This window comes from Lichenostomus cassidix, chromosome 4, assembly GCF_008360975.1.
Source record: "Lichenostomus cassidix isolate B80296 chromosome 4, HeHo_3.0, whole genome shotgun sequence".
Lineage (NCBI taxonomy): Eukaryota > Metazoa > Chordata > Aves > Passeriformes > Meliphagidae > Lichenostomus > Lichenostomus cassidix.
This window is the reverse complement of record NC_139484.1, coordinates 7,678,551-7,694,220: the sequence shown is the minus strand read 5'-3', so window position 1 is coordinate 7,694,220 and position 15,670 is coordinate 7,678,551. Positions and strand designations below refer to the sequence as shown.

Sequence of the window (15,670 nt, the reverse complement as noted above, 5' to 3'; positions counted from 1 at the left end):
AAGTGGGTAAACAGCAGGAACACTATTGGGTGGGGTTGTAGCAGGCACCAGAGCTGTAGCATAACACCTCCCCCTTGCTTACAGGCACTTTCTCAGCCTGCAGACTGGAGAACAGAGGCAGAGGGAAGCGTAGGTGCCTGGCTTGGCAGGAGAACAGGCTGTGGCCACCTAAGATCCTTGTGGATTTGGCGCCGTGTGCCCCTGCAGGGGGACCGAGGGAACAGGGAACAGGGAAGCAGCCACCCTCCAAACACCAGACACTTGTCCCCTGCTCAGATCTCAGCCAGCAAAGGTTTCCCTTCAGGTGTGTTCTGGTGCACGTAGGAGTTGTGCTGGACCAGTCCTACATTGACTTGATGCCACTGACTCTGTACTTGGTTTGTATAGGATAAGAAAAAGCATTTTAAGAATGTGGATGTGAACGTGTTATGTTGGCTTTGACTCTGAGGGGTGGTGGCTGGGGCAGGCAAAAGCAAAACTGTTCCTTAAGGCTACCTTAAATAACTTTCTCCTTCCTGGATGTGAATCATCTGATAAATGACTGCTCTTTTAACGTGTCAAGTCTTGTGTATAATGTGATCTGTGTTTTTTTTAAGAGCTATTCATGAGATTGTGTCTTTTTCATCTGCCATGCTGTAGGGAACTTCAGTCTGTGAAGGCAGCTGTTTTTCCTAGAAGGGGAAGCCAGATTTCAGTCTCCACCTTGATGGGTAGAGAATGAAAAATTTCAAAAAACCACCAGTTTCCCTGTCAGTACTCCAGTGGAAGCAGGCACCATTTCAAATCTGTTACAATGATAATGGTCACCTTGAGAAGCACCTTCAGGTTCAAAAGCCTACAGAGAATTGAGCATACTCTATGACGTGGCTAATAAACAATAAACCTATATATTCTGTTCCTATAGTAATGACCACGTGTCTATGGAAATTTTTTAAGTCACTGCCACTGATGGTTCCTTAAACAAACCAAAACAAAAGCCCTACTCCTGGAATTGCTTTCTAATAATTTCTTTACCTTCTGGGAGAGCAGCTGTGTTGTGTGAGGAGTTGGCAGCTCCCAACTGCTTCCCAGACCTGCTGCATGTAATGCATCCTGAATTCTTACCTTGCTTTTGTTATCTGCAGATTAAAGTGACTGGACTGGGACAGGTTTGCTGCAACTAATGGGAACTGGATTGGAAACAGTTGACTTTTTGGTGCTGTAAGAGCTGAAGGAAGCAGTGCTTTGCTCTCACAGTCTCTCTTCAGAACAGAAATGTTGAGACTATTCAGTTTTATAAATAGAAGTGCTTGAGTTCAATCTCATCAGTGCAGATTTTGAACATCTTTGGCTTAATTTTACCTGCTGTCCTTCTGATGCTGTGATTTTCACGGGGAAAACTTGATTAAAGGCTGCAGCTATTGATTTCATTGCCAAAAAGTAGCTTGAGCTTTTATTTTAATTTCTATGTTGACATGTTGGCTGGTGGAAACAAACCCAATCTTACTCTGATGTTTCTATTCTTAGCAGGATGTTATCATTTGAATCCCTGTATTATTGTTTAAAGGCTGGAAATGTTTGCTTTTCTGGAATTTGGGTCTTGTCTTAGAGCTTTTTTGTGTTTAGAAAGAGGCACAGCAGGAGAAGGGAGACAAAGAAGGGCAGAACTAAAACCTGGGGGCTTCTCTGATAAACTCACTCGTTGGCCTGTGGCAGTGAGTTGCTGCCTCAGTTTCCCTGTGTAATGAGACACTAATGATCGCTACTTCAAAGATACTTTGTGAGGATTAATTAATGCTTGTAAAGGCGTTTGAAGATGAAAAAGCAGGAGTTAAAATAGGAAAAGTTTCCATGCCCCAGGTAAATGTTCTGTGCACTGTCTTGAGTTCAGCTTTTTGAGAATCTGTTCTGAGAGGTTTCCAAATATTTTGAAGGGCTTATTTCAGTCTGGCCGTGGTGGTGATGGCGTTGGGGAGACACTGGGTGGTACAGTTGTACTTCCAGGAGTTAGTTACTCACTCTTTACCCCGAGGGAAAGGGGCCTCAGCATTATGGAGTAGTTAGAGGAACGTAGGTGGCAGGTGTGTGCTGAAAATGCTGCCACTGCACAGTGGGTGAGAGCCTGAGGTTAGTTCTCCGGTAAGAACAAGCTGTGAAAGGGTAACTTCTATGGACAAGAAGCCTAAACTTACCTGGTTTAGTTCAGGTTTCCCCAAATGTGCAGCAGACTTGATGGAAATCAATAAAAAGCTCTGCTGAAAGGCTCTGTGGGCAAATGGTTGGGAGTGAGGAGATCTAAGCCAGAGCAGCCCAAGGGCTTCTCCTGGGACCAGTTAGTGGGAAGTTTATCAGGGGCTGAGGCTGGATATTTAAGCTGCTTTGAGTGCAGAACATCTGCCAGTGCTGTGTTTGAAACTGAAATGAGCTGTTGAGGCAGTGTGGGGTAAGCAGAACACCTCAAGTTTTTCCTTTCTACTGGAAACGTCATCTTACCAGCCTGAGACAGACCAGCCTGCACAACCTGCATCACAAAACTCACCCCCTGCCAGCAGATGAGTGGATAAAATGACAGCTTTGGGGGAAGTTTTGGTGTTCCTGCTTACAGCGAGTTGTGACGTCGCTGCGAGGCTGAGTGGCGCGTGGGCTTCTGCTGGTGGGAAGGGCTTGCTGAGGTTCTGAGCTCCACTTCTGCACACAGCCTGGCTCGGGAGACAACTGCCTCAGACACAGTTCCTCATTTAGTGCTGGGCCAGGCTGCAGCTGGCACTGCTGGGGCTGCAGCTCCCTGTAAAAATAGAAGGGCATAATTTGCTAGAAACGTCGGATGTGGGAGTGAAGGGAGCAAAGCGTCCTTGGAATCGCAGGAATTTTTTGAGATGATGGTTCTCCTTGAAAGGCTGCACATTGGTTGTGGCTAATAGTGGGGATGATGCAACCTTTTCATGACCTTTTTATGTCCAAGGCCAATGGCATCTTCACTGGTTTCTCTGTCCCCGTCACTTCTGCATTGATATGAAGGACAGCTCAGAGACTCCTAACAGGAAAAGGTGGGTGCTGCCTACCAGCTTGGAGCATTTTAAAACCTTGAGAGAAGTGGCTAATTCCATTATGGACTGTAGCTGAAAATAAAATATCATACTTGACTCAGACATAGATGATTGTGTGTATCATTGGCCACCAGGCAGAAGTCTTTACTTTCTTTTCACTGATTGTTCAAGGAGTTGAGAAACTAGACCTGGGACAAGACCACTTTCTAAATATATCCCATGAAACAGACTGGCATAATAGGAAAAAAGAATGTTTATTTCATTAAATAATAGGAGAGCTGAACTAATATGGTAATTAAAATAGTGTTTATTAATGCAATATTTATAATGAGACTTTCCAAGAAAAAACATGTCATATAAAGATTTTGGCTTAGAGAGGCTGCATTAGACTGTCCCTGAGCTGTGTCTCAAGGAGTGTGTTAACTGGCTTTGGTGAACTGCATGAATGCATGGAATTCTGATAATTTATTGCCAAAATTGCAGGTATTTCTGTAGCACGCTACGACTACCGGGTTTCGTTTATCCTAATTACTTTTCCTTTTGGATGCCTGCCTGCCTGCCTTTTGGGTGAGAGTGTTTCCTGCTGTCTTAGGGTGCCTGTGCTGCATTTGACAATCAGGGCTCAGAAAGGTGTTGGAGGCAAAGATAGGATGGCTTATTTAGAGTAGTAGTTCATTCTGTTGTTACAGCTTTTGACAGCTTATGGGAAGAAACCCCTTGTTTATGGGAAGGGGGGAGAGGGATTAAATGGCTTTTTCCAACATGCTGTTGCATTTTCTGCTTCCTTGACCACGGATCTGTGCAGGGTGTTCAACAGATTTGCAGTGATCTGGTTTGTTGTCTGGCAAACTCAGGAGCTGGGGTGGGTACCGTGAATGCCTACCCAGAGTTTCTCAGAATAAACTACTTATATAGGGAATTCCTTCACCATGCTTTCCTTGTGCCTTATTCCCAAACCCTTGTCCCTTTGGTGGGCTTACTCTTTGTGCTGTGTGTAAAACACAAACAGTTTCTTGGGTTAGTTATTGCACAACCTTTTTCCAGGTTGTGTTTAGCTTGTGCTGGGTTCCTTCTTGCACTGACGCATGTGGAAAGATAATGATCCCAGTCTCTCCTGCTCTCCAGATGTTTTAGGTTGTATTTTCACTCCCTGCGTTGGCAAAGTGCCTCTAAAGTGCCTATGTTCCTGAAAAGAAAATAATTGGGTTTAAGTAAAGTAGTCAGTCAAGAGATTTGGGTTTTTTGTTTGTGGGTTTTTTTTCAGTTTCTTCTTTCCTCGGAGCTGGTTTGAGCCTGGCCTGGCACCAGATGCAGGTGGCTGGAGGGGTGGGAGGTGGCAGCAACTCCCTGAGCCCCAAGAGCTTCTCACTCCCACCGGGAGGCCATTGTTTTACTCAAGATTTCTATCTGGTATCCTGGCTTAGGGTGAGGCCCAGCTGATTTGGGAGCATGTTGGAAGTGTGGTGTAACAGAAGAGATGGGAGCAGGATGTTCCCTCTTTCTCCTTCTGGCTCCTGGTTGCAGTTAGCAGCTGGCTGCAGCGGTGTTGGTCGAGTGTCCACGTGAATGTTCACGGCTGTGCGGCTGTACCATCCCAGGATCCCTGGAACTGCAGCCAAGTGCTTCCTTACAACACCCAGGACCCAGCAGTACTTCAGAGGCATGCAGGAAGGGGAGGATGCTGCTGCTCCTTTGGAGCTTGGGAGAGTCGGAGCAGCTCTGGGACCATAGAATAGAATCATAGAATCCCCGGATGGTTTGTGTTTAGAAGGGAGCTTAAAGATCATCTCATTCCAACCCCCTGTCATGGGGAGGGATGCCTGCCAACCCAGCCCCATCCAGCTTGGCCTTGGACACTTCCAGGGATGGGGCAGCCACAGCTTCTCTGGGCAGCCTGTGCCTCGTTGCCCTCACAGGACAGAATGTCTTTCTTAAGTAAAGGATTTTTTCCTAGATAGAAGAGAGGCAACCCTTGCACCCCACCAACAAAAAATTCTGTTTGGTCCTTAGAGAAACATTGGCCAAGTCTTTGTATAAAGAAATGAAATCTGGTTAATATTTGTAATGAAAATTGTGCTGTCTGGGTTTCATGTCTTTCTACTTGCATTGGAATTCAGAGCTCAGTCTGCTTTTTCTGACAGAAGTATATTTCAGCACATACACGAAAATACTGACAAATACTGGCTCATCTGACACTTCTCTGCAAACATTTAACATGTCGTGTTTCTGACATGTTAGGGGTTCATGTGCCATCCAGGCTCACTGCCATGGTTTAAAATTCAAATGTCTAAACGTTTTTTCTAAGCCAGTCCATGTTTTTCCAAACAAAACTGTAGGTAAGAAAGTGATTAGGTCAGAAAATGGTTCAAAAAAGTCAGAATTAGCATTTACTGTTACTTTAGCATCCCAGTTTTTTAGTAAATACTGTGTTGCAACGTGGCAGTATGTGAGTGGGTAAAGTATTCAATGTTCATTTTGTCCTTACCTGGGACTGGTCTGCTTGTTTCTTTTTTACTTCCTGTTCCAAAAGGTCTCTAAATAGTTCTCCTCTCTTTTGCAGTGGTAGTCGCTCTTCCAAAACCTTCAAACCAAAGAAGAATATTCCCGAGGGGTCTCACCAGTACGAGCTGCTCAAACATGCCGAGGCCACGCTGGGAAGTGGCAATCTGCGAATGGCTGTGATGCTTCCAGAGGGGGAAGACTTAAATGAATGGGTTGCAGTTAACAGTGAGTAGCTGACCTTTTCTTCATCATGGGGATGTTGGAAGTGGGCTGACACTTGCAGGAGGACAGCTGTGTGTCCCTTTCTCTTCCTGGAGAGAAAGAAGGGGGGTCGGGGGGACCTCACTCTCTACAACTCCCTGACAGGAGGGTGCAGCCAGCTGGGGGTCAGGCATTGCTCCCAGAGAACAAGGGGCAGGGTGACTGGAGACAGCCTCAGGGTTCAGGTTGGACATAAGGAAGAATTTCTTCATTGAAAAGGTTGTCAAGCACTGGAGGTGGTGGAGTCCCCATCCCTGGAGATGTCCAGGGAACAGCTAGACATGGTACTCAGTGCTTTGGTCTGGGTGACAAAGGTGGGGATCAGCCACAGGTTGGACTTGACGATTGCAAATGTCTTTTCCAACCAAAATCCTTCTGTGATTCTAATGGAGTTTGTAATTTTCCTAAAGTTGTTTTGTTCCTACCAAGTTTTGAGCCTTTGCTCGGTAAGTCTCTGATGTCATTCTTTTAACTTCCTCTAAAGCTGTTTGTCCAAACTCTCTGGTTGCAGGCCAAACAATGATGCCTAAATTAGCATTTTGACCTTGTTTCCTTCTCCTTCCTCTCCCTGCTGCATGAATTTTGCCCTCTGCTCCTAAAGAATGGATTCTCCCATTGTGATCTGTAGCTTGTGCAGTTTTGGCTGCCACAAGCTCTGTGCCCTGTCTGGGTGTTCCCTCATCTTTTGCCTCTCAGGCTTGATGTGCTCCAGTGGTGGTATGGGTTTGATTGTGCACTGCAGTAGAAATTACACTCGAGTTAAATGTCCTCTGAATGTTTCAGTGGTTCTGCCTTTTTTTCTGCTTGCTCTTTGGCATGTTTGGGAAGTGAAACTGTCACCTTCCACCTTCCTGTTCCCAACCAGCCACGCAGTGCTCTGGTGCTCCACTTGCCACTGCTTCCAGGGCAGGCTGGAATTGCTGACACCATCCTTTGCAAAAGTTTATTCACGCTGCATTGCAAAACTGACTAGAGAAAAACCCAGCCCACTTGTGTGAGTAAGCATTACTAAAGATGCTTCATGTATTGCTGGCATCCTTCCCTTTTGGTGATTCCTTCACTCCGTGTCTCTGCTTTCCTGTGTGGCAGCAGTTTCTCCCTTCCCAAATGACTTAACTGCTGAATTAGCTATAATGAAATTGTAGCAGTGTAATTAAAGAGTGAGCTGATGATGTGCTCCCTTCCCTGAGCATCTCTGCACCACACCGAGCACCAGTGGCAGCTATGAGCCCCTTCTGCTCACTGAGAGGTCTCATGAGGTGACAAGATGTGTGACTTCAAGTCATTGCTTCTGCCCTTCATAACCCTGAGAGCACAAAAACAAATGTGCTCTGCCCTGCTAGTTCTTGCTCAGCTCTCAGCCTGACTGGTGCCTTAGGGATGAGTTGATGTGCGTGTGGATTTTGAGACTTCCAAGTGTGGGATTCGCCATAATCAGTCATTTTGTGAAAGCCTGTGTGGGTTTTCTGAACATGCCTGCCTTGAAGCAAGCAGTGGGCTGTGGTTTCTGCTGGGAGCAGGGAATGGAAACTTAATTAACAGTTCTCGTGGGCACTTGAGAAGTGAGGGCTGGTGTCCTGCATCTGCTGAGCAGTAGCTGTGACTTGCTGCTGTGATGTTTGTCTAATCTTGGCTGTTCATCCTCTGAAAGATACCTGCAGATAAAGTGGATTTTATAGACTGACTGCAGGAGTAACTAAAAGAGTAGGGTTACATGGGGTATTAGGAAGAAATTGTTTCCTGTGAGGGTGGTGAGGTGCTGGCACAGGTTTGTCCAGAGAAGCTGCGGCTGCCCCACCCCTGGAAGTGTCCGAGGCCAGGTTTGGATGAGGCTTGGAGCAGCTTGGGATGGTGGAAGGTGTCCCTGCCCATGGCAGGGGGCTGGAACTGGGTAGTCTTTAAATTCCCTTCGCACCCAAAGCAGTCTGGGATTCTGTGAAATGTTCTTGGGAAAGGTGGGCCTTGGGAATACAAAGCCTGAGGGAAGCCACTGTCACCTAATGAGTAACTGCTCTCTCTAGTTGGAAAGTTTACGCTGAAAATCTTTCTTGTATTCCACACTTGTCAGTAGAATTTGGGATTCTAATAAAATGCACCAGACTTTCAGAAAAGGAAATAACGAGGCTTTCTTTTTCTTCCAACTGAAGATTTTGCTGCAGTGAACAATTAAATAGTTCTTGCTGGAGGCTGTTCCAGGAAGTTGGTGGTTGCATTCTGCATCTCCTTTATAATGGATCTTAAAAAAAAAAGTAACAATGAAGTTTTTTCCCCAAAAACTGTTCCAGAACCCCTGCTTTATGGTCTGGGCTGGAGGAATCTTGTGCTGCAGAGTGCTAATGGGTGGTTTCCATGCTTTTCAGCCGTCGACTTCTTCAACCAGATCAACATGCTCTATGGAACCATCACAGACTTCTGCACGGAGGAGAGCTGCCCTGTGATGTCTGCTGGCCCAAAGTAAGAGCATGTTTTTACACACTGCTGACTGGGTGCACTTTTTGAGATGATCTTTCATTTAAAAACTTGAGACCAGTGGAGTTGAGTGGAAACGATGTCAAACAGAAGAAGGATTTGAACTTCTGTCAAGGGAGTGGGGAATAGAAAGTTAGGGTTTTTTGGTCTGTTTGTATTTGTTTGGTGTTTGTTTATTCTTTTTCCTTTAACATGGGAAGTAAACTGAGTATCAAAATTATTTTACCCCCACCCTTTTTTTTCTCTTGAAACATTAATGGGGGTTTTTAAATGAAGATTTAAAGTTTTTACATGCAGGCATTCCATTAGGGCTTACCAAAATCTATCTTGTAGGTATTGTAGAAATATTAGGTATCTGGATAAGAATCCCCTACCCTGTGCCCTGTACTTCTTGGATTCTTGCTTATGCTTTTGTAGAGACACTCAGTGTTTGTGCTTTTTCCTGCTCTCAAATTGAGTTTGTTTTGCTCTGGCTCCAGACTGATCCTGGCACCTCATCTAAATGTTGATAACTGTCTACATGTATACCACTTATATCTTGGTATTAGGGAAGCACTGGGTGGTGAGAAATCATGATTTTTCATAAATCCAGACATGTGGTCCATTTGGTGTGTCTGGGATTTTTGCACATGTTCTTAGATACAATTTTAAAATGCTTTCAGACCCTCTGATTTGTTGCTGTTAGAAAAATGGGATTTTTTTAAATCGCATTGTGAGCAGCACCTTCATAATCCCTTATCAAATTTGTTTATGGTGAAAATGTTCTCCCAGTAGTTATGACAAAACTGAATTTGTTAAACAAAATGAGAAGACAGATTTATCAGATGCAGTTAAGCTTTGCATAAAACCACGTGTGTGATCTGTAACATACAAACCCTGTGGTTCACTAGGGAGCTGGTATTGTCAGACTCCCCATGTTAGGTGTGTTGGGGATTTTTAAGCAATACCTTTCCAAGATTATCCACCATCTGGTTTGGTGTCAGGAGCATTCCCCAAGCCAGGCAAAATATCTGCTCCATTCTGAGTTTCAGGAGGACTTGTTTGTTTCTGGTTGTGTACATAGTCTAGAAGTTTTCTTAACCATAGAATCAGAGTCCCAGCCTGGCTGGAAGGGACCTGAAGGCACATCTTGTTCTAACCCCCTGCCATGGGCAGGGCTGCCTTCCACCAGACCGGGTTGCTCCAAAGCTCTTCTTACAGCTGAAAAACACTTTATATCCGTTTCCAATTTTGTAACAGCATTCCTAGGAATCTACCTGTGTCTGTAAAACAGGCGTAATTTGGGATCTCTGGTGAGAGCCAACATAGTTTTGCCTTCAGCTATGTAATATTTATAAGAATATTTTCAAATGTAAAGAAATTGCCTAAATTTGAGGGGTCTGACGTGTGTGGCTGGCTGCTGCTGCAGATGTTGAGTGTTGCCAGTTGCTGTGGCAGTGTGGCTGAAGTTTGGGAAGGCCTGCAGGAGGCAACAGAGCAGAATTGCAGTGGGGAGGCTGGGTGAGGAGCAGGCGATGGTGACTCGCAGCACTCGGACCTTGGCTCCAAGGAAGGGCAGTGGGAGGGTGTGGGAGCATGGGGAGTGGAACAGGAAGAGCAGCCTTCCAGGCCTGTCAGGAGTGATTCACAGGTGTTCCATGCCACGTTGTCCCACCCCAGGTATGAGTACCACTGGGCAGATGGCACCAACATCAAGAAGCCCATCAAGTGCTCGGCGCCAAAGTACATCGATTACCTGATGACCTGGGTGCAGGACCAGCTGGATGATGAAACGCTATTTCCTTCTAAAATAGGTAATGTGAATCACTGCAGCTGAACAGTGCACTTGGGTTACACTTGGACAGGAATGCGCAAGTCCATGAGCCTTAAAAGGTCTCCTTAGTGATTGATGTGTAAGGCAGGTTTAAAATGTTACATTATCTAGCTAAACTTACTTACCTTTTAAGATACGTAATACATTGTAATACGTGAACTCTGATCCACGTATTAATACTCAAACACCTGTCACAATCCTGGATGCAGGAAGTACCATTTCTATCTAATAACTGACTCTGTTCATCTGGTCTGATGTTGTACTCATTTTGAACAGTGGGTTGTTTCTTTAGAAGTAAAGAGAGGGTCTCAGACCCTTATAACCAGTAACTGACAGCTTTTTGTCACAGAAGAGATGTTTGGGCTTCATGAGGAGCTTTCAGGCTTTATCTCCAAAAAAGCTGAATTGCAGCTTTGATCTTGAGTTAATGATTTTTTTTTGTTTGTTTCTTTTCAAGTGAAGATGAAAAATAGGTGTTTTAAAGGGGTTTCTTTCAGAAAAGCAGGAGGGAAGTAATGGCCAACCAACAGTTTGGAAAAGATAACAGGGGAGATCTCTCAATTGTTATAATTTTGTGAATAGTTTCTGAAGCTTTTGGCACATTTTCATTAAGCTTCTTCAGAGAAACTGTGCCTTCAGAGAGAGACTCAGAGGCCAGGAACAAACCAGCTAAATATGAATTTCCTGTGTGCTGCAGCAGCCAGAGGAGGAAATGTGATGTACCTGTGGGCAGGGCAGGCTGAAACATGAACATGAAGACATTATTGGTGGGACCTGGAAGCATTGGTAAGGTCCTGCCTGGCCTCAGAGCATCCAGAGCCTGGGCCTCTGGCCTTCAGACAGGACTTGAGCACTTGGCAAGGCTGCAGAAGGGCTAAGCTGACTGGGGAGACTGGTAGGTGAGGAGAAGCTAGACAGGTTTCCTCCTTTCAGAGGGTTGATAAATATCTTTTTTTAGCCTGGGGAAGTGACAACTAAAGAGTTCATTGCTCCCAGTAGTCAGCTGCTGTTTTCTAAATGATTTTAATAACCTGTGCAGTGACATAGGTTTGCTGTTGAAACTGATTTCACTTGTCCAGGGTTGCAGTGGCTTTCGAAAGAGACAAACATGGCCTGAGAGTTGAAGAATAAACCATCTGTTTTCTTCTTTCTAGGAGTACCATTCCCAAAGAATTTCATGTCAGTGGCTAAGACAATTCTCAAGCGTCTCTTCAGAGTTTATGCTCACATCTACCACCAGCACTTTGACCCAGTGATCCAGCTGCAGGAAGAGGCACACCTTAACACTTCTTTCAAGCACTTTATATTTTTCGTTCAGGTAAGGACATTGCAAGCAGTGTGCTTGCTTCAAAGCTACATTATCCCCCTTCCCTTGTGGAAAAAATCAGCATCTTCTGAAGCTCCTTTCCTTTAAATGGGGGGAAAAGCTTCAGGCAGTGGAGCACTGCTGTTCAGCGGGTGGCAGATGGGCAGGGAAGGCTGTAGTGGCCAAGCCTGGACTTGGAGAGCTTACTGGCAGATAAATTCTGGCTGAATAAGGCTTCTCACCTGAGCTGCAGTACAAAACTCTGTGTGTCTTTCTCCTTATCCCCATTACAGGAATTCAACCTCATTGATAGAAGAGAACTTGCACCACTTCAAGAACTGATTGAAAAACTCACCTCAAAGGACAGATAAAAGGAAGAAGACTTCTTGAAGTCACTTGTTTCTTTAAGCAAGCGTGTGGTATTTGGTTTTTGTTAAATTGTTTTTTTTTTAAAAACAAAGCAACCCCCCTGTGCTGTTACCAGTGACAGCTGAGATCTACTTTCTGTGCTTTTATTAGGGGAAATCTTTTCTCTGTTAGTGACATGTGGTAAATAGCTTTTTTTTTTTTATTTTTAATTATTTTATTGTTGTTACTCATTGTGGAATTTCTAGCAGGTGCTGAGTGTTTATCAAGGAGACGTGCTTGGTTGGGGGATTGACTCTGCTGGTGGATGGGTTCTTGTGTTGTGTCAGTGGTAGCCCATTCTCATGAAGTCCCTGGAAGACTTGCTTACATTCTCTAAGTGCCTTGGCAGACTCACTTCTGAGGTGCAAAGCACATACAATACTGAACATTGCTGGAAACAGAAAATATGTACTAACACCCAGACACTTACTGATACTTGTTTTAAAAATATATATCTATGCTTACACTTAAAAAAAAAAAAGCCATAACTTGCTGAAATCAATGATCTCCAGCTTTTAATACAAATACTTCTCTTATTTTTTTAGAGATGAATATAGAATTTTTCAAAACTAGATTATTTCTTACAAAGAAAAGCAAAGTTCTCTTTGCTGAAGCAAAACAGCAAAGGTGGTGTCAAAATTACACAGACCTTGTGCTTAGCAAGTAGTTCCATGTCTGCTGCCATGGGACTTTGCATAGTTGCTTTTATTTTCTTACCAGGAAAGCATCAGTTGGGTCGGTCAGCTTGTTAAGTTCCCCTAGCAGTTGCCAAAAGAACAGTTAGTTTGCACAAATACAGTTAGGGAAAATATTCCCTATAAAAAATTGCACTGGGATAATAGTAATAATAACAGTGATAAGGGAAACCTGGCTTGATAAATAGCTAGTGGAAAGGTGTTTTTAAGTTAGGAATACAAAGCCTGGCTCTGAGGAGGAGCTCTGGTGGCCAGTATCTGTTGTTTGAGGGAAGATAATTTCATGGACTGCTTTGGAATTATGTTACTACGATGGTGTTCTTCCTCATTTAAAATCACTGCCAATCTCCAAGGAGCTCCAACTGTTGGGAAAAACAACAGGAACAGCCAAGCTGAGCACATGACAGAGAATTTGGGCTTCTGTTTTGTGTGCCTTGGCTTGGCCAAAACGCTGAATCAAGTGGGAAATGCTGTTCAGGAGCCTGCAAAAGAGGTGAGTGGCCATTGACACAGCCAGCTAGTAACAGCTGAGCACAGAAATGACTCATTTGGGAGCTGCTGGGCTCAGGTGAGGTATCCTGAGCTTCTGGCTTTTCCTGTGCCACCATCTACCTGACAGTGCAAAAGAGACCGATCTCCCAAATTGGAGCTGCACAGTTTAGACACAGAGTGAGCAAGGCAGGAGCTCCAAGGTTCTAAACAGGTGATATCCCTCATTAAATTTCAAGGTGACTCCTTGGTTTGGTGTTGTGTACCAGCAAGAAGCAAAAGAGATAAATGTGTAGGAAGTGAGGATTTGCTTGGAGACACCAGTGCAGTGGTTCACATTCCTGGCACGCTTCCGACCTGGGAGGGCTTTGTTCTGTTGTTGTTGCAGTTTTTTTTCTTTTTAATAGCCAATTCTAGAAATCCAGAGGTATCTGCTGCAGTTCAGCCAATGAAAATTGGAATGTATTGAGTATAAAAATGAGTCCTAGGTGGACAGTGTATTTTTTTAATTCAATATCTGGCAGTAGAAAGTCTTTGACAGAATAGTTTCTAGGCACGTAATAAAAGCTTGGAGATCATGATTTGCCTGACAGCTGTATGAACACATTGTTTAATTACACAACACTTGAAAATAACATCATTGAGGACGTGTTTGCAGTGGTGGGGATTTAGGATCCCCTTGCTGTTTCTTTTTGCAGCTTTTCATTGTTGTTTTGCTTCTGAAAGCTGTGGGACCAGAAGTTGACATGTGTTTACACTCTGGAAGTAAGGGCACATGGAAATACCACTCAAAAGTTGCCACAAATGGAATCTGGATTGAGTGAATGTGTTTATAAAATAGTGCATTTATGGGAGGAAAAGGGGAAGACACCCCCTGCCCCCCCAGATAAACCCCAGAGAAGCAAACCCTGCATCGCTCCGAGCTCCCACTGTGGACTTTGAGGGGTGATGAGTGCTTGGAGACAAAACCTTCCAGCGTTGGTCATTGAGAGCAGAAAGTGCCAGTGGGGTTAAATCAGGCTGCTTCCAGTGCTGCCTCAGGCCTTCCAGCCTGATAGGGCCCCGAATTCCCGTGGTTGGGGTGGTTTGTAGCTACCAGTGCATCGGATCTTGTCAGGGATTTGGGTGGCAACTTGAGGAGGGCACCTCCCTCGAGCTGGGCAGGGGCAAAGGGCTGAGTCTGAGGGGCTCAGCCACCACTAGCAGTGCTGACAGTGCTCAGGTGGATGGATGTGGGGTGTGTTGTCCAAGGCTTTCAAGTCAGGAATACGAGTTACCCGTGCAAAGAGGAAACAAACTCGCCGTGTTCTGCTGGTGGAGGTGGCTGAGGGGAGAAGACAGGTTCTGAGGGGCAGGCAGCACATCTGCAAGTACCCGGTTTCTTTTCCTGCTTACTATGCAATGTAGAGCTTTGAACTTCTGCTTTTCCTTGGAGATGGAGAGGAGCACTGTCCTTACTTAGTCCTTAGGAACTGACCCCTCTCTCAGTGTCCCTGACCCTCAGTTAACAGGTAAGGACACCTATTTGCTGCTATGGACTCGACTTACCTTTCAGATTGTTCCTTTCTGTTTCTTGCCCGCCCTTCCTTTCTCCCACATCACCAGACACAGTTTTACTATAAACACATCCTTTTTGGATAGCTGTGTTTTTCCTTGCTGCTCTCTACTCCCTTCCTACCTGCCAGAGTGCTGTTACTGTACATAACCCCCCTTTCAGTTGGCTTATTTAAGGACCTGCAGAACAAACAGAGAATCCTCGCTTTTTTTCCCCATTAAAATACTCTCTTTTGCGCCGAATCTCATTTCCTTCACTGCTGGTAGCAGTTGTCCCTTTTCCAGTCCCTCACTCCTAAAACCACTGGCAGTTTTATGGATGCCCATCGTTTTTTCCTGGATATCTTCTCTTTTAACGTGAGACTAACATTGGTGATTTTCAGTGTTAAACCTTCTTATTTCCCTGCTTTCCTTATGGTTTCCTCTTGCCAGGTTCAGTTTGCAGCCTACGGAAATATCCAGTTACCTTATTTTGTTGGAAGAACCAATTCCCCAAATTGTTCATAGAATATTGTATTTTTAGGGGAGATTAATTTTTTATAGCCACTAAACTATACTCATTATTTTTGTACGTTTGCAACTTGGGGACATTTTTCCGAGCCGTGTCGCGAAGGGAATGCTTATTTTCATGGCTGTTTGACTACTTGGGAATGCTGTGGTTGTGTGGTGTAGAGGCACATACTTTTGATGTGCACTGGGGGAGAGAGAAGGATGCAATTAAAATGAACGAGGTTTCAATAAAAATGAGTGAGGTTTCAGTAAAAGGCCATTTTTGAAGGGAAAAAAAAAAATCCGGAAGTGACACTAACCTTTCCTCCTCCTTTAGAATCCTGAAATATATGGGAGAAAACGCAGTGTAAAGTATAAAATGCAAGGAGAGAACCCTTAATGTGAGCTAACTGTGCCAATACCGCTTCAGTTTGTAGTCACTGATGGAGATTTCAGTTTAAAATGAAAACAGCTTTTGATTAAAAAGAGTAAGTTGAATGTCTGAAAATCCGCACCGTGTTTATTTGAGAGTTGTAAATAATGTATACAGATGGTTGTATGTGATGGGACAGAATATTTAAATCCTAGGGTTTTTTTTTTTCAATAAGAAACTGAAGGCTGTTTATAAGAGAAAATAAATAGCTATGTTTGACCATGA

The 15,670-nt window shown here is 44.4% G+C and overlaps 1 protein-coding gene across 1 annotated transcript in view; it reads left to right on the top strand.

The window, feature by feature from the left end:
• The window catches only part of MOB1B (MOB kinase activator 1B), a 25,103-nt gene extending 9,433 nt beyond the window's left edge, over nucleotides 1–15,670 (top strand). Inside the window, exons 2-6 of the mRNA XM_085057736.1 lie at nucleotides 5,587–5,753; nucleotides 8,150–8,243; nucleotides 9,918–10,051; nucleotides 11,226–11,389; nucleotides 11,671–15,670. Coding sequence (XP_084913862.1) covers nucleotides 5,587–5,753; nucleotides 8,150–8,243; nucleotides 9,918–10,051; nucleotides 11,226–11,389; nucleotides 11,671–11,748 — 637 coding nt within the window. The 3' untranslated portion in view covers nucleotides 11,749–15,670. The remainder of the gene's footprint in view (nucleotides 1–5,586; nucleotides 5,754–8,149; nucleotides 8,244–9,917; nucleotides 10,052–11,225; nucleotides 11,390–11,670) is intronic.